This window comes from Pseudoliparis swirei, unplaced genomic scaffold (assembly GCF_029220125.1).
Source record: "Pseudoliparis swirei isolate HS2019 ecotype Mariana Trench unplaced genomic scaffold, NWPU_hadal_v1 hadal_55, whole genome shotgun sequence".
Classification (NCBI taxonomy): Eukaryota; Metazoa; Chordata; class Actinopteri; order Perciformes; family Liparidae; genus Pseudoliparis; species Pseudoliparis swirei.
The window spans coordinates 2,865-24,519 of NW_026613291.1; the positions used below are offsets into that span (position 1 = coordinate 2,865).

The 21,655-nt window shown below is 52.7% G+C and overlaps 1 protein-coding gene across 5 annotated transcripts; it reads right to left on the reverse strand.

Moving 5' to 3' along the window:
• Window positions 1-3,182: 3,182 nt before the first annotated feature.
• On the reverse strand, window positions 3,183-20,487 carry LOC130191418 (casein kinase I-like). Of its 5 annotated transcripts, XM_056411070.1 has the most exons (12): window positions 20,265-20,480; window positions 15,929-16,722; window positions 13,717-13,786; window positions 12,989-13,137; window positions 9,332-9,566; window positions 7,992-8,077; window positions 7,823-7,907; window positions 7,245-7,390; window positions 6,786-6,866; window positions 6,418-6,519; window positions 4,074-4,180; window positions 3,183-3,862 (listed from the first exon to the last, which is right to left on the reverse strand). In XM_056411070.1, exons 2-12 carry the CDS (start codon window positions 16,178-16,180, stop codon window positions 3,808-3,810), a joined length of 1,368 nt encoding a protein of 455 aa, XP_056267045.1. In that variant the 5' UTR covers window positions 16,181-16,722; window positions 20,265-20,480; the 3' UTR covers window positions 3,183-3,807. The 5 variants fall into 5 exon arrangements, with proteins under 5 accessions (XP_056267045.1, XP_056267046.1, XP_056267048.1 ...); XM_056411071.1 differs by lacking the exon at window positions 6,418-6,519 and having other exon boundaries at window positions 20,265-20,487; XM_056411073.1 differs by lacking the exons at window positions 15,929-16,722; window positions 20,265-20,480 and adding an exon at window positions 14,846-14,884.
• Between the last annotated feature and the right edge of the window lie 1,168 nt (window positions 20,488-21,655).

Consider the following 21,655-nt stretch of genomic DNA (forward strand, 5'->3'; position numbering starts at 1 on the left):
CAGTAGTGAGTCTCGCCTTTAGGAACTCACCTGGCAAGTCTCTGCCTGACTCAACCCAGTAGAAGTCTCTGCCTCAGACCTTAACCTAGTAGAAGTCTCTGCCTTTAGGACCAGTAGAAGTCTCCAGGACTCAACCCAGTAGAAGTCTCGTCTCCAGGACTCAACCCAGTAGAAGTCTCGTCTTCAGGACTCAACCCAGTAGAAGTCTCGTCTCCAGGACTCAACCCAGTAGAAGTCTCGTCTCCAGGACTCAACCCAGTAGAAGTCTCGTCTCCAGGACTAAACCCAGTAGAAGTCTCCTCTTCAGGACTCAACCCAGTAGAAGTCTCGTCTCCAGGACTCAACCCAGTAGAAGTCTCGTCTTCAGGACTCAACCCAGTAGAAGTCTCGTCTTTAGGACTCAACCCAGTAGAAGTCTCCTCTTCAGGACTCAACCCAGTCGAAGTCTCGTCTTCAGGACTCAACCCAGTAGAAGTCTCGTCTTCAGGACTCAACCCAGTAGAAGTCTCGTCTTCAGGACTCAACCCAGTAGAAGTCTCGTCTTCAGGACTCAACCCAGTAGAAGTCTCGTCTTCAGGACTCAACCCAGTAGAAGTCTCGTCTCCAGGGCTCCGGGACCACATGCAGGTCTCATGTCTGCTCCGTGACTCACCGCCCGCTCAGTTACACATTGACGGGACAGAGACGTCCCCTTGCATCTCAGGCTGCTTGAGGTCAGGTGACAGGAGACAGGAGGAGGAACCGGAACAGAGCTCACCGAACACTAAAGGCTCTTCACCGGAAACGCTGCATGCGGACCCCGGGCTGCGGACCCCAGGCTGAGGACCCCGGGCTGCGGACACAACCTAACAAGCGGTCAGCTTCCTGTGGGCTCCGCGGAGTGAACTCCAACTTAAACCACTCCGGTGCCTTTTCTCTCCGTACATCTCAGCGGCAGCAGCGCGTCATGATGACCCTCCCTCGGGACGAACACCGTTAATACCGGTTAACCGGTTCCCCGGTAACTTTCAGCTCCCGCGCGACATCGGACACATCTGGCGAAACAAACGTAAACAGACCTAACGTTCGGTGATGACGCGTGCTTGACCATTGAGCCAATGGCGGAGCTCCATAGGTTCAACTTCCTCACGTGACAGCCAAAGATCGTGTATTAAGTACAAAATCGAAACAGTGCGAGCGACTTCACGAGGGTCTCATTCTCCTCCTGGTTCAACAAGTCGATCAGACGTCTGATCCCGATGGAACGGACCCTTAAGGCAGAATCACACCAGACGCGACTATAAAAAACGCCTTGGCAAAAATGTGCCGGGCAAAACAGCGCTGTGCGCCTGTGGAGCGGACCTGCGTGCGCAACCAACAATTGATGTTGGGTTCAATATATATATATTTTTTAAAGACAGGAAAGAGTTCGGCGAACACCACCATCTATTCCATGAGTTGTGTCTCATGGCGAGGCTTCAATTCACTTCCTGAGCAGGAGTCAGTTTGAGTCGTGTTTAGATTTAGAATGATAAAGATCTTCGTAATTAAATACCGCTAATATAATATATAATATGAGGTTCTCCTCGGGAAAACAGGAAGGAAAGCCTCCTGCTTGATCCGATTGGCTGCCTTGGCCGAGTGTGACGTTGATGAGCTGTGCGCCTCCGCGCCTCGAGTCTAAAGTTGAGAGTATTTCAACTTTTAACCACGCCTGAAAAACGCAGGAAAACCCGCCGCGTGGCGTTTAGATGGCGTGTCTGAAAGTCGCGCCTACCAAAGGGAATCAATGGTTTTGCGGGCGACGCGTTTTTGAGAGGCGCGTCTGGTGTGATCGAGCCCTGAGGCGCTCGGGATTTGTCATAGGCGTTCAGGAAAACGGCTTAGGCGCGCGCCCACATCTTCTCTATGCAGGAAAACCCCTGTAGGCCGACACGAGTATTGAACACTTAATGGGTATTATACAATGTTTACTGCCCATTGGTACGCCAGCAGCTGTTAGCGTGCTAACACACTAAATCAAGATGGGGCTCTGCATAGCATGAGCATAGTGCGTGTATGCTACAATAGCATGATGTAGCTTGTGTATGCTAGAATAGCATGATGTAGCTTGTTTATGCTAGAATAGCATGAGTGTAGCTTGTGTATGCTAGACTAGCATGAGGATAGCATGTGTATGCTAGCATAGCATGAGCGTAGCGTGTGTATGCTAGCATAGCATGAGCATAGCTTGTGTATGCTAGAATTGGGGCGGCTTTAGCTCAGTGGGGTAAGAGGGCCGTCCTGCAACCGCAGGGTTGTGGGTTCGATCCCCGCTCTCCCCATTAGTTGCAAGTCGAAGTGTCCTTGAGCAAGGCACTGAACCCCCAGTTGCTTCCCGGGCGCCTCACCGCAGCCCACTGCTCCTTCATAACTATGGATGGGTTAAATGCAGAGAACTAATTTCCCCTTGGGGATTAATAAAGTATATATTCTATTAATAGCATGAGCTTGTTTATGCTAGAATATCATGAGCGTAGCTTGTGTATGCTAGCATAGCATGAGTGTAGCTTTTGTATGCTAGAAAAGCATGAGCCTAGCATGTGCATACTAGCATAGCATGAGCGTAGCTCGTGTATGCTAGCAGAGCAGCAGCCCACATACCCTTCATCACAACAAACTGAAGACAGAAAACTACAAGAACACCACTTCCTGTCTGCACTGTTTGGTTCCCTTGACAACGAAGGAGCCTCAGCCACGGCTGCAGCCGCTTAGCTTCCCGTTGAGTTTGCTGAGCCCTTCTTTGGCAGCTCAAGGCATCCATGACTTCCCTCCAGTATTTGGGGAAAGCCGTTTCCTGCTGCATCCTTTAAAGACACGGAGCAGTCAGACGTGGACCTGGGTTCCCTCGGGTCAGGTGTTCCAGGTGTTCCAGGCGTCCATCTAAACAAGGAGGGACCAACAGCACGTCATCATATGTATCAAACATCAAATACTGAAACTATCCCCTAAATAAAGATCAGCTTTTATTTTGTTTGGTTGTTGTTGTTTTTTAATGGAGTTATCCAGCTTTCCATCTTCCAACCCAGAGAGAAAGAGGAAGAAATAAAACAGAAAATTAAAATGACAAGTTATAAAAAAACAGAAACATTGAGGAGTACACTCCGAGCTACAGAACACTAACTTGTTGAATGCATAAAGACAGAAAATAAAAACACAGGGTCCAAAGTGTAGACAGTTTCTTTAGTTACAAATTAAAACAGAAAAGCAGTTTACACAAACATCTTCTTAAACGCATCTGAGCCTCCAGGAAGTAGACCCGGCCGCCCACGCCGGCTTCCTCTGACCCTCGAGAATAAAAACTTTATAGACTGAGAGCTGCACCGCTCCGTCCATGAAGTCTCTGTGTGACAAGTGTGCAGCGTGTGTGTGTGGTCCATCCTGTCCTTTGTCCTCTTCTCTCTCTCCATCGATAGGGAACTAAAGAGAGAACCAGTGAACCAGCTGACTCCAGTCTGTAAGCCAATCATCTGCCTGCCTCAGCCTGTGTGAGGTCACATGGTCCCCCAGCAGGTCGGTTGATCCAGTTCCAGTTCAGTTTGTGACCATAAATACAAGAAGACTGCTGGGGCAGCTGGTCCCCGGGTAGAGGTCCCAGGGGAACCGCAGGCCGCCCACTCCAGACCAGTAGAAACCAGTAGAACACATCCTGCTGCCCAGAGGCCCAGCCGACTCCAGGTAAACTACAGGAGCCCCAACAGCAGGGACGGAGGGTCAGAGGGGGTCTGGGGGGCACATGAAGAGACAGAGGCCCCCCAGAGGGACCCGGGCCGCTCTCTCCTCCGGTCTTCACTTGTGTCTCTGGAGAGCTTTCCTCTTCCTCCTCTTGAAGAAACAGCAGCACCTGCAACACAGATGCACAGACGTGGAGCAGGGCAGCTGGTTGTGGCAACTTGTGAGAAGAAAGTGACTTGTGGGTCATGTTAAACCGGCAGCTCCTTCAGTGTGAGAAATACATTCTACAATGTTCCACAAGCTCTGTTATTCACCTGCATGAGGGGGTTGAGCCACTCTACTACTGAGCCACGTCTGTGTGTGTGTGTGTGTGTCCGTACTTGGTATCATCAGCCACCTCCACCTCTGCATTGGCTGTGATTGGTGCGTTGGAGTGTCCTGCAGTGGGGTCGTCTGTGTTGAGCTCCCCATTGGTGGAACTCATCACCTGGAGGACACAGGAGGAGAGCGTGGTGAGGACATGGCCCCGCCCCCTGAGGAGCAGACAGCTCCACCTGCTCCACCCACAGAGGCTGAGTGGGGCTTCACGGCCACACAGGTCCTAAAACACTCTGAAGCCAATACGTCATTTTGGATTTTGGGGTAAACTAAATGAAACTAAGTTGAATAAGAGGGAAGCGTCCCCGCTCCACCGACGCAGCCATGGCAACCCCCCCCCCCCTTATGACCGAGACCCCTGGGCCATGAGGACGCCGGCCTCAAGCGTCGCAGGGAGGAGGGCCGTGTGATGTCATCATCATGGCTGACCTGGATGTAGAGTTGTTAGCTTCAGATGTAGTTATTAGCTTCAGATGTAGTTATTAGCTTCAGATGTAGTTATTAGCTTCAGATGTAGTTATTAACTTCAGATGTAGTTATTAACTTCAGATGTAGTTATTAGCTTCAGATGTAGTTATTAACTTCAGATGTAGAGTTATTAGCTTCAGATGTAGTTATTAACTTCAGATGTAGTTATTAACTTCAGATGTAGAGTTATTAGCTTCAGATGTAGTTATTAGCTTCAGATGTAGTTATTAGCTTCAGATGTAGTTATTAGCTTCAGATGTAGTTATTAACTTCAGATGTAGAGTTATTAGCTTCAGATGTAGTTATTAACTTCAGATGTAGAGTTATTAGCTTCAGATGTAGTTATTAGCTTCAGATGTAGTTATTAGCTTCAGATGTAGAGTTATTAACTTCAGATGTAGTTATTAACTTCAGATGTAGAGTTATTAACTTCAGATGTAGTTATTAACTTCAGATGTAGAGTTATTAGCTTCAGATGTAGTTATTAACTTCAGATGTAGTTATTAACTTCAGATGTAGTTATTAACTTCAGATGTAGAGTTATTAGCTTCAGATGTAGTTATTAGCTTCAGATGTAGTTATTAGCTTCAGATGTAGATATTAGCTTCAGATGTAGTTATTAGCTTCAGATGTAGAGTTATTAACTTCAGATGTAGAGTTATTAACTTCAGATGTAGTTATTAGCTTCAGATGTAGAGTTATTAGCTTCAGATGTAGTTATTAACTTCAGATGTAGTTATTAACTTCAGATGTAGTTATTAGCTTCAGATGTAGAGTTATTAGCTTCAGATGTAGTTATTAGCTTCAGATGTAGTTATTAGCTTCAGATGTAGTTATTAACTTCAGATGTAGTTATTAACTTCAGATGTAGAGTTATTAGCTTCAGATGTAGAGTTATTAACTTCAGATGTAGTTATTAACTTCAGATGTAGTTATTAACTTCAGATGTAGTTATTAACTTCAGATGTAGAGTTATTAGCTTCAGATGTAGTTATTAGCTTCAGATGTAGATATTAGCTTCAGATGTAGTTATTAGCTTCAGATGTAGAGTTATTAACTTCAGATGTAGTTATTAGCTTCAGATGTAGTTATTAGCTTCAGATGTAGAGTTATTAGCTTCAGATGTAGTTATTAACTTCAGATGTAGAGTTATTAGCTTCAGATGTAGTTATTAACTTCAGATGTAGAGTTATTAGCTTCAGATGTAGAGTTATTAACTTCAGATGTAGTTATTAATTTCAGATGTAGAGTTATTAGCTTCAGATGTAGTTATTAGCTTCAGATGTAGTTATTAGCTTCAGATGTAGTTATTAGCTTCAGATGTAGTTATTAGCCGTCAGCTCTCAGGAGGAGCTCCATCAGGAGTGTTTACAGTCTCATGTTGACCTGTTGATGTGAACAGCTGCTGTCACCACAGAGCATCTGTAGCCGTTACCATGGTCACCATTAATCAACAACTAGTATCCATGGTAACACATTTTGATCAGGGCTCTACTCGTGTTAGCCTCTGAGCTGAGGGGACATGAAAGACACAGAGGCGCTGAGCTCCATGAGGGGCGTGACATATACAACAACAACAACAACAACACGATCATCTTCTGTCTCTACTCTGAGCTCATGAGGGGCGTGACATATACAACAACAACATCTTCTGTCTCTACTCTGAGCTCATGAGGGGCGTGACATATACAACAACAACAACATCTTCTGTCTCTACTCTGAGCTCATGAGGTGACTCGTCTACATCCTCTGTCTCTCCAGCCTCCACCAGGTCACTGTGAGGCTTAAGTAAAACGCCCCATGGGAGGGGCTGATGGAGGCTGTGAGGTCATGCAGACAGACAGGCACACAGACAGAGCTAACCCTTCCTCTCAGTACCTGGACGGACCCGCCCAGCCTATCAGCAGTGAGGTGGGAGCCCAGCAGCTCTCGATTGGTCACTGGAGTGGGCTGCGACTCACTGCCCTTCCCCTCGGGAGACTAGAGGAGACAGGAAGCCATCGCAGGAGGAGGAGGAGGAAGGGAAAAGGTCAGATAAGATGGAAGAGGAGGCATGCCGTGGAAAGGGGCGGAGTCAGGGGTGACAAGAGAAAAGGTGAGGGTGGAGTGAGGAGACAGGGCCAATGGAAGAGAGAGAAAAGAAAGCGTGAGTTCAGTGTGTGGAGCAGCTCTCCACCCCGTTGGGTTCAGACCCACAGCGGAACCGTCCGCTCACCGGACAGCGCCGGGCCGACCGGGACGCCTACCTGGTTTTTGGTCTGCGGCGCCTTCTCTCGGCCGCTGGTCTGGAGCGGCGTCTCGCTGGCCACCGGGCCGATGGGCGTGGGCTGGACACACGAGGGACAGAGTCAGCAGCTCCCCGTCATCACGGGTCTACAGGCCCAAGGACACGCCCCTCAGCCGCTAGAGGCCGAGGGGGTCTGTGCAGGTGAGACGCTTCAGACCGCCACCTCTCTAAAGGCAGCGGGTCCGAGCGCCTCACCCTGCATGGAGGAGGGAACGAGGCGCCCGCTCCTCGTTGAGGGAAAGGAGGATAAACGATGTCAACCGGTTTATGCTGACGAGCTCTGACTTTAATTCAAGTGAAATAACACGTCATGATTTTAAAGATCAAAGCAACTAGAAGCTGAACAGGTGATGCACTGGAACCCGTCTGCACCGGTCCAATGAGAGGCCTGGGATGCCCTCTGACCCCGCCCACTCACCAGTGGCTTCCCGGTCCAGTCGTACTGGTAGTCGAAGATGTGCCCGTTCCTGTCGAACAGGTCGGTGAACAGCTTCCTCAGGTAGTCGTAGTCCGGCTTCTCAAAGAAGTCCAGCCGCCGCACGTAGCGCAGGTAGGTGGCCATCTCTACATGTTGGGCAGAATCATATCACCCTGGTTGAGCTCCTGAGAGTGAGCCAGCATAAATGATGATGTACCTTGCTCTGACTGTTGTCTCACAGATGTTCTCCTGAATGCGACTACGATCCCTTGTTATCTAGTGCGGTCGGGTCACCGTCACCTTGATCCACCCAGAGTCAATCATGTGCCCGGCTCTTCAAATAATTGATGTGATTGGTTAAAAGGTCTGATGGGAGGGGCTAAATATACACAACAAATATGTGCTAAATATTCTAGAAAGAGGGACTTGTTCACTTGTTGCCTTGTGCTCATCAATACAGTCCCACTGGGTTGCTCCATCAAATCATTGTCCCTCTGCTCTTCATTTTTGCCACCACACACACACACACACACACACACAGGCTTTGTTTGAATGTGTGTGTGTGTGTGTGTGTGTACCTGGGAAGCCTTCACAGAGCACCTCTATGGGCGTGTCCCTCTTGGTGTCTCCAATCTTCTGGTAGCGCTCCTTCAGAGTGTCGGCCTGGTGAAGACACGTTGAAGCAGACGAGTGATGAAGCACCAATGAAACCAAGATGGCCGACTGACACGCACACGGCCTCCTCACCTTGAGGCCCTGCCAGGGGAGGCTGCCTCGCAGGAAGTACATGAACATGTGGCCCAGAGCTTCCAGGTCGTCCCGCCTGCTTTGCTCTGAAACACAACAGAAGGCTTCAGGTTCTACAGGTGAAGCTACAGGTCAGTGAGGAGGAGGAGGACCAGCTCCTCCCCTTCAGGTCAGGTTCTACAGGTGAAGCTACAGGTCAGTGAGGAAGAGGAGGACCAGCTCATGAAGGACCTACAGGTTCCTCTTCAGAACCATTAGTCATGACACAGCTAAAGCATCATGTGTACCTTTAGTAGCTCACGTAGCATACAAGTGCTAACTCTAGTTAACGATGCTCACATACTCTAGTCGTCTCTACACACGTGAAGGCCACCTGGAGCCATCGCAGAGCCCTGTGGGGGCAGGCGCTGTGATTGGCCGGTCTGCATCAAGGGGCGGGAGGTAGAAACACCTCCACCAGTATTTGATGTCTTACAGCTTCATCAAACAGCAATAACGCCGCCCTGGTGTTCCACAAGGAGCAGGGAACAGCACCTCCTCCCCGAGGCTGAGGGAGGAGGAGCGGGGAACAGCACCTCCTCCCCGAGGCTGAGGGAAGAGGAGCAGGGAACAGCCCCTCCTCCCTGGGGCTGAGGGAGGAGGGGCAGGGAACAGCTCCTTCTCTCTGACGCTGAGGTCCCTGAGGCTGAGGGAGGAGGAGCAGGGAACAGCCCCTCCTCCCTGAGGCTGAGGGAGGAGGAGCAGGGAACAGCCCCTCCTCCCTGAGGCTGAGGGAGGAGGAGCAGGGAACAGCCCCTCCTCCCTGAGGCTGATGGAGGAGGAGCAGGGAACAGCCCTCCTCCTGAGGCTGCGGGAGGAGGAGCAGGAAACCCCTCCTCCTGAGGCTGAGGGAGGAGGAGCAGAACAGCCTCCTCCCGAGGCTGATGGAGGAGGAGAACAGCCCTCCTCCCGAGGCTGCGGGAGGAGGAGAGGAACAGCCCTCCTCCTGAGGCTGAGGAGGAGGAGGGAACAGCCTCCTCCCTGAGGCTGAGGGAGGAGGAGAACAGCCTCCTCCTGAGGCTGCGGGAGGAGGAGCAGAACAGCCTCCTCCCGAGGCTGAGGAGGAGGAGGAACAGCCTCCTCCCGAGGCTGAGGGAGGAGGAGGAACAGCCTCCTCCCGAGGCTGAGGAGGAGGAGACAGCCCTCCTCCCGAGGCTGAGGGAGGAGGAGCAGGAACAGCCTCCTCCTGAGGCTGAGGGAAGGAGGGAGGAACAGCCCCTCCTCCCTGAGGCTGCGGGAGGAGGAGCAGGGAACAGCCCCTCCTCCCTGAGGCTGAGGGAGGAGGGGCTGGCTGAGCTCACCTTTGCCCAGGTGCGTGTTGATGCTCATGTAGCGGGCCGTGCCCGTCAGGCTCTTGTGCTCGCGGTAGGGGATGTGCTTCTTGGTCTCGGGGTCGATGTACTCCTTGGCCAGGCCGAAGTCGATGATGTGGATGGTGTGCTGCCGCTTGGAGCCGGGCCGGCCCACCAGGAAGTTCTCCGGCTTCACGTCTCGGTAGATGAGGCTCCTGGTGTGGACGAACTCCATCCGGGTGATCTGAGGAGAGGACGGCTGAGTGCTCCACCCAGCACGGTCATCAGTGTGTGTGTGTGTGAGAGAGAGAGTGTGAGTGAGTGTGTGTGAGAGAGAGTGTGAGTGAGTGTGTGTGAGAGAGAGTGAGTGAGTGAGTGTGAGAGAGAGAGAGTGAGTGTGTGTGTGTGAGAGAGAGAGTGAGTGAGTGAGTGAGTGTGAGAGAGAGAGAGTGAGTGAGTGAGTGAGTGTGAGAGAGAGTGAGTGTGTGTGTGTGAGAGAGTGAGTGAGTGAGTGAGTGAGTGTGTGTGAGAGAGAGAGTGTGTGAGTGAGTGAGTGTGAGAGAGAGAGAGTGTGAGTGAGTGTGTGTGAGAGAGAGAGTGAGTGAGTGAGTGAGTGTGTGAGAGAGAGAGTGTGTGAGTGAGTGTGTGTGAGAGAGAGAGAGTGTGAGTGTGTGTGTGTGAGAGAGAGTGTGTGAGAGAGGTGTGAGGTGGTGGAGAGAGAGAGTGTGAGTGAGGAGTGGTGAGTGTGTGAGAGAGAGAGAGTGAGTGTGTGTGTGAGAGAGAGGTGAGAGGAGTGAGTGTGTGTGAGAGAGTGTGTGTGAGAGAGTGTGAGGTGTGTGTGAGAGAGAGTGTGTGAGTGTGTGTGTGAGAGAGAGAGAGAGTGTGAGAGGTGTGTGAGGAGTGTGTGAGAGAGAGTGAGAGTGTGGTGGAGTGTGTGAGAGAGTGTGTGAGAGAGTGTGTGTGAGTGTGAGTGTGAGAGAGTGAGTGAGTGTGTGGAGAGAGAGTGTGTGTGTGTGTGAGTGAGTGTGAGAGTGAGTGAGTGTGTGAGAGAGAGAGTGAGAGGTGTGTGAGTGTGTGTGAGAGGAGTGGTGTGAGAGAGAGTGAGTGTGTGGTGAGTGGAGGTGTGAGATGTGGTGAGGTGTGTGAGAGGAGAGTGTGGTGTGTGAGAGAGTGTGTGTGAGAGGTGTGTGAGTGAGGAGAGAGAGGTGAGGAGTGTGTGTGTGAGAGAGGTGTGTGAGAGAGTGTGAGAGAGAGTGTGAGAGTGTGTGTGTGAGAGAGTGTGAGAGAGTGTGTGTGTGTGAGTGTGAGAGAGTGTGTGAGGTGTGTGAGTGTGTGAGGAGTGAGTGAGGTGTGTGAGAGAGAGAGAGAGAGTGAGGAGTGAGTGTGTGAGAGTGTGTGAGGTGTGTGAGAGGTGTGAGAGTGTGTGAGAGGGAGTGAGAGAGTGTGAGAGAGTGTGTGAGAGAGAGAGTGTGTGAGTGTGAGTGAGTGTGAGTGAGAGAGGAGTGTGTGAGTGAGTGAGGTGTGTGAGAGAGTGTGTGAGAGTGTGTGTGAGGAGGTGAGTGTGAGAGAGAGTGTGAGGAGTGTGAGTGTGTGAGTGAGAGTGAGTGTGTGAGTGAGTGAGGTGTGAGTGAGGAGTGTGAGGTGGTGTGAGTGTGAGGTGAGTGTGTGAGAGAGTGGTGTGAGGAGTGTGAGTGTGGTGTGAGTGTGAGAGTGAGTGTGTGAGGAGGTGTGTGAGAGAGTGTGGTGAGGTGTGGAGAGGTGTGTGAGTGTGTGTGAGAGAGTGTGAGTGTGGTGAGTGAGAGAGAGTGAGTGAGTGTGTGAGTGAGTGAGAGTGTGAGTGAGAGAGTGAGTGGTGTGTGAGAGAGGTGAGTGAGAGAGTGTGTAGAGAGGAGTGAGGTGTGGTGTGAGGTGAGGTGTGAGTGTGAGAGGTGTGTGTGTGAGGAGTGTGTGAGAGAGAGTGAGGAGTGAGTGAGTGTGGAGAGTGAGTGGTGAGGGTGTGTGAGAGTGAGTGTGTGAGTGAGTGAGAGTGTGGTGAGAGTGTGAGTGTGAGTGTGTGTGTGTGTGAGTGGTGAGTGTGTGAGTGAGTGAGTGTGTGGAGGTGTGGTGTGAGGTGTGAGAGAGAGTGGAGTGTGTGAGGTGAGTGAGTGGTGAGTGTGTGTGAGAGGTGAGTGTGTGTGTGAGTGTGTGAGTGTGTGTGAGAGTGGTGGTGAGGTGTGTGTGTGAGGAGTGTGTGTGTGAGAGTGTGAGTGGTGTGTGTGTGTGTGTGAGAGTGAGTGGTGAGTGAGTGTGTGTGAGAGGAGTGTGAGAGAGTGGAGGAGTGAGTGTGTGAGTGTGTGTGAGTGAGTGTGAGTGAGAGTGAGTGTGTGAGTGTGTGTGAGAGTGAGTGTGTGTGTGTGTGTGAGTGAGTGTGTGTGTGAGTGTGTGAGTGTGTGTGTGAGAGTGAGATGTGTGAGTGTGTGAGTGTGTGAGATGTGTGAGTGTGTGTGTGAGTGTGAGAGTGAGTGTGAGTGAGTGTGTGTGTGAGTGAGTGTGAGTGTGTGAGTGAGTGTGTGAGTGAGTGTGTGTGAGTGTGAGTGAGTGAGTGTGTGTGTGAGTGTGAGTGAGTGTGTGTGTGAGTGAGTGTGTGTGAGTGTGTGTGTGAGTGAGTGTGTGTGAGAGTGAGTGTGTGTGTGTGTGTGAGTGAGTGAGTGTGTGTGAGAGTGTGGTGAGTGAGTGTGTGTGAGTGTGTGAGTGAGTGAGTGTGAGTGAGGTGTGTGAGTGAGTGTGAGTGTGTGAGTGTGTGTGAGTGTGTGTGTGAGGAGTGTGTGAGTGTGTGTGAGAGTGTGTGGTGAGTGTGTGTGTGTGAGTGTGTGGTGAGTGGTGTGAGGAGTGTGTGTGTGTGAGTGTGTGTGTGAGGTGAGTGTGTGAGTGAGTGGTGAGTGAGTGAGTGTGTGTGTGAGTGAGTGTGTGAGTGTGAGGTGAGTGTGTGTGAGTGAGTGGTGAGAGTGGTGAGTGAGGTGGTGTGAGTGTGTGAGTGAGTGTGAGTGAGTGTGTGAGTGAGGTGGAGTGTGTGTGTGTGTGTGTGAGTGTGTGTGAGTGTGTGGAGTGTGTGTGAGTGAGTGAGTGTGTGTGGAGGTGTGAGTGTGTGTGTGTGTGTGTGAGAGTGTGTGAGTGTGTGTGTGAGTGAGTGAGTGTGTGAGTGAGTGAGTGAGTGTGTGTGAGTGTGTGTGTGAGTGTGAGTGTGTGTGAGTGAGTGAGTGTGTGAGTGTGTGAGTGTGAGTGAGTGAGGTGGTGAGTGTGTGAGTGAGTGTGAGTGGAGTGAGTGTGAGGAGAGAGTGAGTGTGTGTGAGGAGTGTGTGTGTGGTGAGTGTGTGAGCGGAGGTGTGTGTGTGAGTGTGTGTGAGTGAGTGTGTGAGGAGTGTGAGTGAGTGTGTGGAGTGTGGAGTGTGTGTGTGAGGAGTGTGTGTGTGAGTGTGTGTGAGTGTGTGAGTGTGAGTGTGTGAGTGAGTGAGTGAGTGAGTGAGTGTGTGAGTGTGTGAGAGTGTGTGTGAGTGTGTGTGAGTGAGAGTGAGTGTGTATGTGAGTGAGTGTGTGTGTGTGTGTGAGTGTGTGTGTGAGTGAGTGTGTGTGTGTGTGTGAGTGAGTGTGTGTGAGTGTGTGTGAGAGTGTGTGTGAGTGAGTGTGTACCAGCTGTATGGCGATCATGAGCACCGTCTTCAGGGAGAAGCTCCGGTCACACAGGTCAAACAGGTCCTCTAGGCTCGGTCCCAGGAGCTCCAGAACCATGGCGTTGTATTTACCACAGGGCCCAAAGTAAAACACCTGCGGTACGCCCTCTGGTGGCCAGACGGAGGACAGTCAGGACACATCGACATGGAACCAGACGGAGACGGAGACCCCATCACGTCCAGTTGCACTTCACATGCATGTCCAATATACATATATATATAGCTTATGTGTGTGTATATATATATATATACACACACACATACATATACATATATATATATATGTATATATACACGTACATATATACATATATATATATATGTACATGTACATATATACACACATATATACATGTACATATGTATATGTACATGTATATACACACACATACATATATATATATATACATGTGTATATACATGTACATATGTATATGTACATGTATATACACACACATATATGTGTGTACATATATATATATGTATATGTGTACACACACATGAACATGAGCCTCCACGTGAAGCGGGCCGTGCCTCCTCCTCCCAGCCTGCGTGGCATCAGGAGGCAGTTCTCCCACATTGGGCCACCGACGTGACCGAGAGACGTCTGGCTGCTCACAGGAAGCTGCTCACAGGAAGCTGCTCACAGGAAGCTGCTCACAGGAAGCTGCTCACAGGAAGCCTCACCTGAGCTGCCCAGCTGCTTGTAGAAGCGATACTCCAGGTGCAGCTGTGGCGCCCGGGACTTGATGGGCTCCTTCAGAGGATGACAGGAACATCAGTGTTGTGTCACACCGTACACACAGTACACACACAGTACACACACACCGTACACACAGTACACACAGTACACACACCGTACACACACACCGTACACACACAGTACACACACCGTACACACACAGTACACACACACCGTACACACAGTACACACACCGTACACGCACCGTACACACAGTACACACCGTACACACGCACCGTACGCACCGTACACACACAGTACACACACACACAGCACGCACCGTACACGCACCGTACACGCACCGTACACGCACCGTACACACCGTACACACACCGTACACACCGTACACGCACCGTACACGCACTGCACACACCGCACACGCACGCACACGTGCACTGCACACGCACTGCACACCGTGCACACGCACCGCATACGCACCGCACGCACGCACGCACAGTCCGCACACACCGTGCACGCACCGCACACGTACACCGCACCGTGCACACACGCGTGCACACGCACCGTGCCGTCACACGCACGTGCACCGTACACCTGCACACGCACATTACCGTGCACACGCTACACACACCGTGCACACGCACACACGCACCGCACACACACCGTGCACACGCACTGCACACACCGCACACGCATTTGCACACACCGTACACACCGTACACACTGCACACGTGCAGTACACGCACCGTGCATACACCGCACACACTGCACACGTGCACACGCACTGCACACACCGCACACACCGTACCGTGCACCGCACACACCGCACGCCACACACGTGCATACACACCGTACACGTACACGCACCGTGCGCACACACGTGCACGCACCGTACACGCATGCACACGCATTACGCACTATACCGCACACCGCACACACCGCACACACACCGTGCACACGTGCACACACGTCACACAGTACACACAGTACACACGTACACACACCACACACACAGTGCGCACACACACATGTGTGTGCGTGTGCGTGTGTGTGGCACCAGTTTGATGGCCACGATTCGCTGGTGTGTAGCAGTGTGTGTGTGTGTGTGTGTGGTACCAGTTTGATGGCCACGTATTCGTTGGTGTGTAGCAGTGTGTGTGTGAGTGTGTGTGTGTGTGTGTGTGTGTGGTACCAGTTTGATGGCCACGTATTCGTTGGTGTGTAGCAGTGTGTGTGTGTGTGTGTGGTACCAGTTTGATGGCCACGTATTCGTTGGTGTGTAGCAGTGTGTGTGTGTGTGTGTGTGTGGTACCAGTTTGATGGCCACGTATTCGTTGGTGTGTAGCAGTGTGTGTGTGTGTGTGTGGTACCAGTTTGATGGCCACGTATTCGTTGGTGTGTAGCAGTGTGTGTGTGTGTGTGTGTGGTACCAGTTTGATGGCCACGTATTCGTTGGTGTGTAGCAGTGTGTGTGTGTGTGTGTGTGTGTGTGTGTGGTACCAGTTTGATGGCCACGTATTCGTTGGTGTGTAGCAGTGTGTGTGTGTGTGTGTGGTACCAGTTTGATGGCCACGTATTCGTTGGTGTGTAGCAGTGTGTGTGTGTGTGTGTGTGTGTGTGGTACCAGTTTGATGGCCACGTATTCGTTGGTGTGTAGCAGTGTGTGTGTGTGTGTGTGTGTGTGTGGTACCAGTTTGATGGCCACGTATTCGTTGGTGTGTAGCAGTGTGTGTGTGTGTGTGTGTGTGGTACCAGTTTGATGGCCACGTATTCGTTGGTGTGTAGCAGTGTGTGTGTGAGTGTGTGGTACCAGTTTGATGGCCACGATTCATTGGTGTGTAGCAGTGTGTGTGTGTGTGTGTGTGTGTGGTACCAGTTTGATGGCCACGTATTCGTTGGTGTGTAGCAGTGTGTGTGTGTGTGTGTGTGTGTGGTACCAGTTTGATGGCCACGTATTCGTTGGTGTGTAGCAGTGTGTGTGTGTGTGTGTGTGTGGTACCAGTTTGATGGCCACGTATTCGTTGGTGTGTAGCAGTGTGTGTGTGAGTGTGTGTGTGTGTGTGTGTGTGTGGTACCAGTTTGATGGCCACGTATTCGTTGGTGTGTAGCAGTGTGTGTGTGTGTGTGTGTGGTACCAGTTTGATGGCCACGTATTCGTTGGTGTGTAGCAGTGTGTGTGTGTGTGTGTGTGTGTGGTACCAGTTTGATGGCCACGTATTCGTTGGTGTACAGGTTCTTTCCCAGGCGCAGCTCCCCAAAGTTCCCGCAGCCGATCTTCTTCCCCACGCGGAAGTTGGGTCCGACCATCAGGACCCCGGAGTTGGAGCTGGCGCCCCGCCCGCCGTGCCCCGACCGGCTGCCCGTCTTCCCAGGCATCCTCTTCCCTTCCTCCGTCTCTGCTTTCCCTCCTCCCCCCCCCCCTCCCCCTACCCCTCGCTTGTCAAAGTCCATCAGTTTGTGGTAGCCTGGTCTCTCCACGGTTAAGCCGATTCCATCAACCAAAAGCAACTACCAAAACAACTGCCGAGCAGCCTCGCTGTCAGGCGCCAGGTGGGCGGGGCCAAGGTGAGAATCAAAGTGGGCGGGGACCGAGCCGGGGAACGGAAGAGGAAGAAAATAAGCAGCTCTGGTAGGAGACGAGCGACGGCGGTGGAGAGGTGACTAAATGAAAGAGGGATGGAGATGACGGGGAGGGGCTCCACGACCAACTGGCTTACACCCCCTTGAAGGGGGCCAGAGGCGGTGATGGAGGGAGGAGTTTAATGGCCGCAGCAGTCACCATACGGGGCTAGCCACATGCTAACATGCTATGTGAAGGTCAGAGGAGCCGGTCCACCATGACAGAGGCTCAAGCTTCACGGCTCAGGAACCACTCGGCCCTTCAGCGGGGCTTCACTGCCATAGGGGGCTTGGTGCGAGAGCCTCTGATCCGATTGGACCCGGTCAGAACACCGGCTGCTGGGATGCGTCGCGATGAAGCTTCAACGCACCACCTGAAAGAATCAGAGAACAGGACATTATTTAAGTTAAACCACATTTAATACTTAATGTATACCAACCCAGGAACTCTTCATGCCCAACTCTAGACCCCGGTTACATTTGAACACATCACAACACCGTCATCATTGACCTCCACCCAATACATCGTCTTTACTCAGAGGACATCATCAGAATGGAACGTCTGAATGTGAGCTCCTCGTTTATGGTCAATGGATGACTTGTATAGCGCGTTTCTAGTCGCGAGACCACTCAACTCTTCAAAATGACATCATTCGGCCGGGGGGGGGTCAGGGGGTCGTTCTGCAACCCCAATGTCGTCGGTTCGATCCCCGCTCTCCCCGTTAGTTGCAAGTCTAAGTGTCCATGAGCAAGGCACTGAACCCCCAGTTGCTCCCCGGGCGCATCGCTGCAGCCACTGCTCCTAATGACTAGGAGGGGTTAATGCAGAGGACACATGGCGTTGCCCGTGTACCTGTGCAATGACAATAGATTGAAACCAATCCAATCATTCACACCCTGGTGGGAGGAGCTACGGTTCACCTGTCCATCAGTAACTAACATTCACACCCTGGTGGGAGGAGCTAAGGTTCACCTGTCCATCAGTAACTAACATTCACACCCTGGTGGGAGGAGCTAAGGTTCACCTGTCCATCAGTAACTAACATTCACACCCTGGTGGGAGGAGCCACGTTCACCTGTCCATCAGTAACTAACATTCACACCCTGGTGGGAGGAGCTACGGTTCACCTGTCCATCAGTAACTAACATTCACACCCTGGTGGGAGGAGCTACGGTTCACCTGTCCATCAGTAACTAACATTCACACCCTGGTGGGAGGAGCTACGGTTAGCCCCGTTAGCCATGGTTCCTGACGCGCTGGAGGATGACCCGATGGTTTTGATGAGTTTTCACCGTTGGGCTTCCTGAAGGATTCCACTACACAGACACATTTCTTCTGTAGCCTATGAACTAACTTATTTAAATGAATACTTCAACAAATCATTTGAACCAACATTGTTAGAACCCGTGGTTCTAGTGCTGTGCAGAACCCACAGAAAGGAACCACAGTGCACTTGAGTTCTAGATTCAGAAATATGCATTTGACATAAGCTAAACCATATCCATAGAGACGGTATTGATCCTGCAGGCCTTAGATCTTCCCACTCAGATCACATTGTGGCGTCAGGTCTCCGATCAAGTCCAAACATACGTCAGACAGAAGCAATCGCATCAGTCCACACAACTGCAGAAGAGCCGAAACTTCACGACGGCGTTATATTACACATACATGCAGGTGTGTTATCGTCTGAATATATACAATATATACAACTGCTGGGCGATGGTTGACAATATATGTGCTGCAGACAAAGTCAAATCCTTAAGTGCCACTCAAAGTAAAAGTCCATCATCTGAAGTCGTTGGCTGGCTTCTGACTGAGCTGCAGGGGGAGGTCAACGTTTAAGGACCTTTATAGAGCGACGGTGTGCACACATTCATTCACTGATGGCAGAGAGACACCAGCTCCACGCATTCAGAGGCCAGGGAGCCTCCAGCACAGCCTCAGAGGCCAGGAGCCACCTGTCATCCTGAGCCATGAGGACAGAGGAACACAGAATAACAGCTGGATGACAGAAGCCCAGTGGCAGCAGAGCACCTGTTGTGACCCCTCAGTGAACCAGGGTCCTCCTCTACGACGGCCAACACACTGCAGCCCGAGGGGCCATGAAGACCAACATGGAAATATTCATTCTCAAAAGTGTGAACGACTCTAATCTGCATGTGTGCATTAGGTGCTTAGCACCGTGTGCTGAGGGCTACGCAGCCCTCCGAGCTGCCGGAGCCCTCAGCACAGCGAGCTCTGGCCGGAGATCTGGACGATGAAAGGTTGGCTTGATGGAGGCGCGTTCAGGTCGAGGAGGTGCAGGAGGAGGCGGCGGCTGAGATAGCGGACACTGCGTGTCGAAGCACCTCCTCTGACCAACAGGAACAACACGGCGTCACCGCGCCCCAAACACAGCTCTGCTCCGGCCAGACGCCGTGTGGTCTACTGAGACGTTGATGTTCTGACGCAGCACAGGATGCATGCGGAGTAACGGCCGACGCTCCACGGTGTCGGCGCCGCTCGGCCGAGCCAATGGGAACATTTGGTTTGTAGGTGTCGCTAACATCAGACGTCATGAACGCATCCTTCTGCCCCGGTGGAGGCAGGCCCGAGTCTGTAATTACATCCACGGCCCTCCTCCCTCGGCTGAAAGGAAGCAGCCAAGAACTCAACCTCCAGGACGCCGGTTGAGCTCCTTGGTCAGAATGCTGTGGTTGTGTGTGATGCTGTGGCCGACATCACAGGGGTCAACACACTCGGCATACATTAGTGCCTTTTACGATAACCTCCTTTCAAACAAATCATGCATTTAATTTGGAAATAAATCATGAAATAGCTTGGTTTAAAACACTCCGTATTGTGAAGGTTCAAACGTGCATCCCCTTCCTGATGATGCCTTCACTGACACGTGGAATCCTCGGATGCCCAACTTCACTGAACACAGTGAACCACACGGACAGACTCTTATCTCCAGAGGTGTGTGGCCCTCCACCACCAGCAGGGCCCAGTGCAGGGCCCCAGAACACACCTGGCCATGTTGATGCGGTCTGGGTGGGCTCCTCGCGCACCGAGCATATGGGCCATGACGTCACGGTCCCGCTGGGCTCTGCTGTACATACACGGGATGACCGATCAGGAGCCCTAGTCCCACCTGTCCTCTGAGGGGACGCGTGCATGTGCACCTGGCCATGCGTGTGGGCGGTGCTACGCGCGCGCGCGCATACACGCACACACATGTTCCTGTGGAGCAGCGCGTGACGTCCTGTTCACGAGCCGTGCAGGAGCTCGATGCCGGCGTTACATTAGAACCCTGAACACGAGCCGGCGGAGCACCACGGGCCTCCACCCACACTGCAGCGCCTCGTCCGGCAGACACACGAGACCCGACCACGCGGTTCTGACGACGCTCGCGTTGTCAGTAGTTCACCCTTTGGACCAGAACCGTCCATGAGCTCTGTGGGCTGGCTAACGGAGCTAGCCGCTCCGCCTGCAGCAGGCTGAGCTCCAGAGGAGCAGAGTCCGCTCGATCTGCTCCCCGCCGGGCCGCCATCGCGACCCGGCGTGGGCCGGCCGCCCGCGAGGACCCTCCGAGCCCCGGGCCCGCGTCCACACGGCCGGTCCGCAGGAAGCTAGGGGAGGCCACAGGAGTGGGTGCTCGGCCTCGGGGTAGCGGACAGCCTGAGCTCCATTGAAACTCGTGGGAAACATCTCGCTGAGAGGAGAGAAGGCAACAGAAGCGAAGTCATGTCGTTGAGGACCGCGAGGACCGCGACGAGCAGCGCCGACGGCCAGCCTCTGTGGTCGGCGCTGCTCGTCGTCCGATAATACACTCAGCTAACTAGCCAATGTTGGCTAACGCAGAACGCCTGGCCGTCCAGTCACTCGCACACGGAGGACGGCCCGCCGCCCCGCGGAGCGGCGGGCCGGACGTACCTCCACGCGGCGGCTCGGGGCTGCTGCGGGGCTCGCGCTGGATGGACCGCGGTTGTTCCCGTCGTCCCGGTCCCTGCTCATCTCGGACGATGTTTGCTAACCAGCTGAACAGCCTCGCCACTGACTGCTGCGCAAAGTGCGTAGTGGAAGAAAAGTAGGGCGCAGCCAGCGGAAGAAAGGAGCGTAACCTGCGTTGAGGAATGGCGACCGGAAGTCTGTGTGCGTGCGTGAGAGGGTCACGCGCACTTTGACGAGTTTGTCCCTCCAGCTCCTCCTCACTGTCACACGGAGGAGCGTCGGGACAACACACCGCATGACGTCATATCATACAACAACAACAACAATAACGATATGTGGTTGCGAACCTTTTAGAGAAGTTGTAGACGTTTACAACAAACGCCAAGCAGGTTGCCCCCCATGTTGATACACTGCCCCCCCATGTGCCCCCCCCATGCTGATACACTGCCCCCATGTTGATACACTGCCCCCATGCCCCCATGCTGATACACTGCCCCCATGTGCCCCCCATGCTGATACACTGCCCCCATGCCCCCCATGCTGATACACTGCCCCCCATGCCCCCCATGTTGATACACTGCCCCCCCATGTGCCCCCCCCATGCTGATACACTGCCCCCCCATGTGCCCCCCCCCATGCTGATACACTGCCCCCCATGTTGATACACTGCCCCCATGTGCCCCCCATGCTGATACACTGCCCCCCATGTGCCCCCATGCTGATACACTGCCCCCATGTTGACACTGCCCCCATGCTGATACACTGCCCCCATGTGCCCCCATGCTGATACACTGCCCCCATGCCCCATGCTGACACTGCCCCCATGTGCCCCCATGCTGATACACTGCCCCATGTTGATGACACTGCCCCCATGTTGATACACTGCCCCCCATGTGCCCCCATGCTGATACACTGCCCCCATGTGCCCCCCTGCTGATACACTGCCCCCTCATGCTGATACACTGCCCCCCCATGTGCCCCCCCATGCTGATACACTGCTGCCACCCTCATGTTGATACACTGCCCCATGATGTGGTGGTGTACAGAGAAGAGGAGGCCCCCCATGTTGATACTGCCCCCCCATGCTGATACACTGCCCCCATGGATACACTGGGACCCCATGTGCCCCCATGAGGATACACTGCCCCATGCTGACACCGCCCCTCATGTTGATACACTGCTGCCCCCCCATGTTGATACACTGCTGCCCCCTCATGCTGATACACTGCCCTGGTGTACAGAGAGAAGAGGAGGGGACCCAGGACGGAGTCTTGAGGGACCCCATAGTGAGAGGAAGAGGAGGGGACCCAGGACGGAGTCTTGAGGGACCCCATAGTGAGAGGAAGAGGAGGGGACCCAGGACGGAGCCTTGA

Coding starts and splice junctions, on each gene's coding strand:
- LOC130191418 (XM_056411070.1), bottom strand. CDS start 16,180: ATGGACTTTGACAAGCGAGGGGTAGGGGGAGGGGGGGGGGGAGGAGGG. Junction 13,138..13,716: donor CAAGCAGCTGGGCAGCTCAG/GTGAGGCTTCCT, acceptor TCTGGCCACCAG/AGGGCGTACCGCAGGTGTTT. Junction 7,391..7,822: donor GCTCTGTGAAGGCTTCCCAG/GTACACACACAC, acceptor CCCAACATGTAG/AGATGGCCACCTACCTGCGC.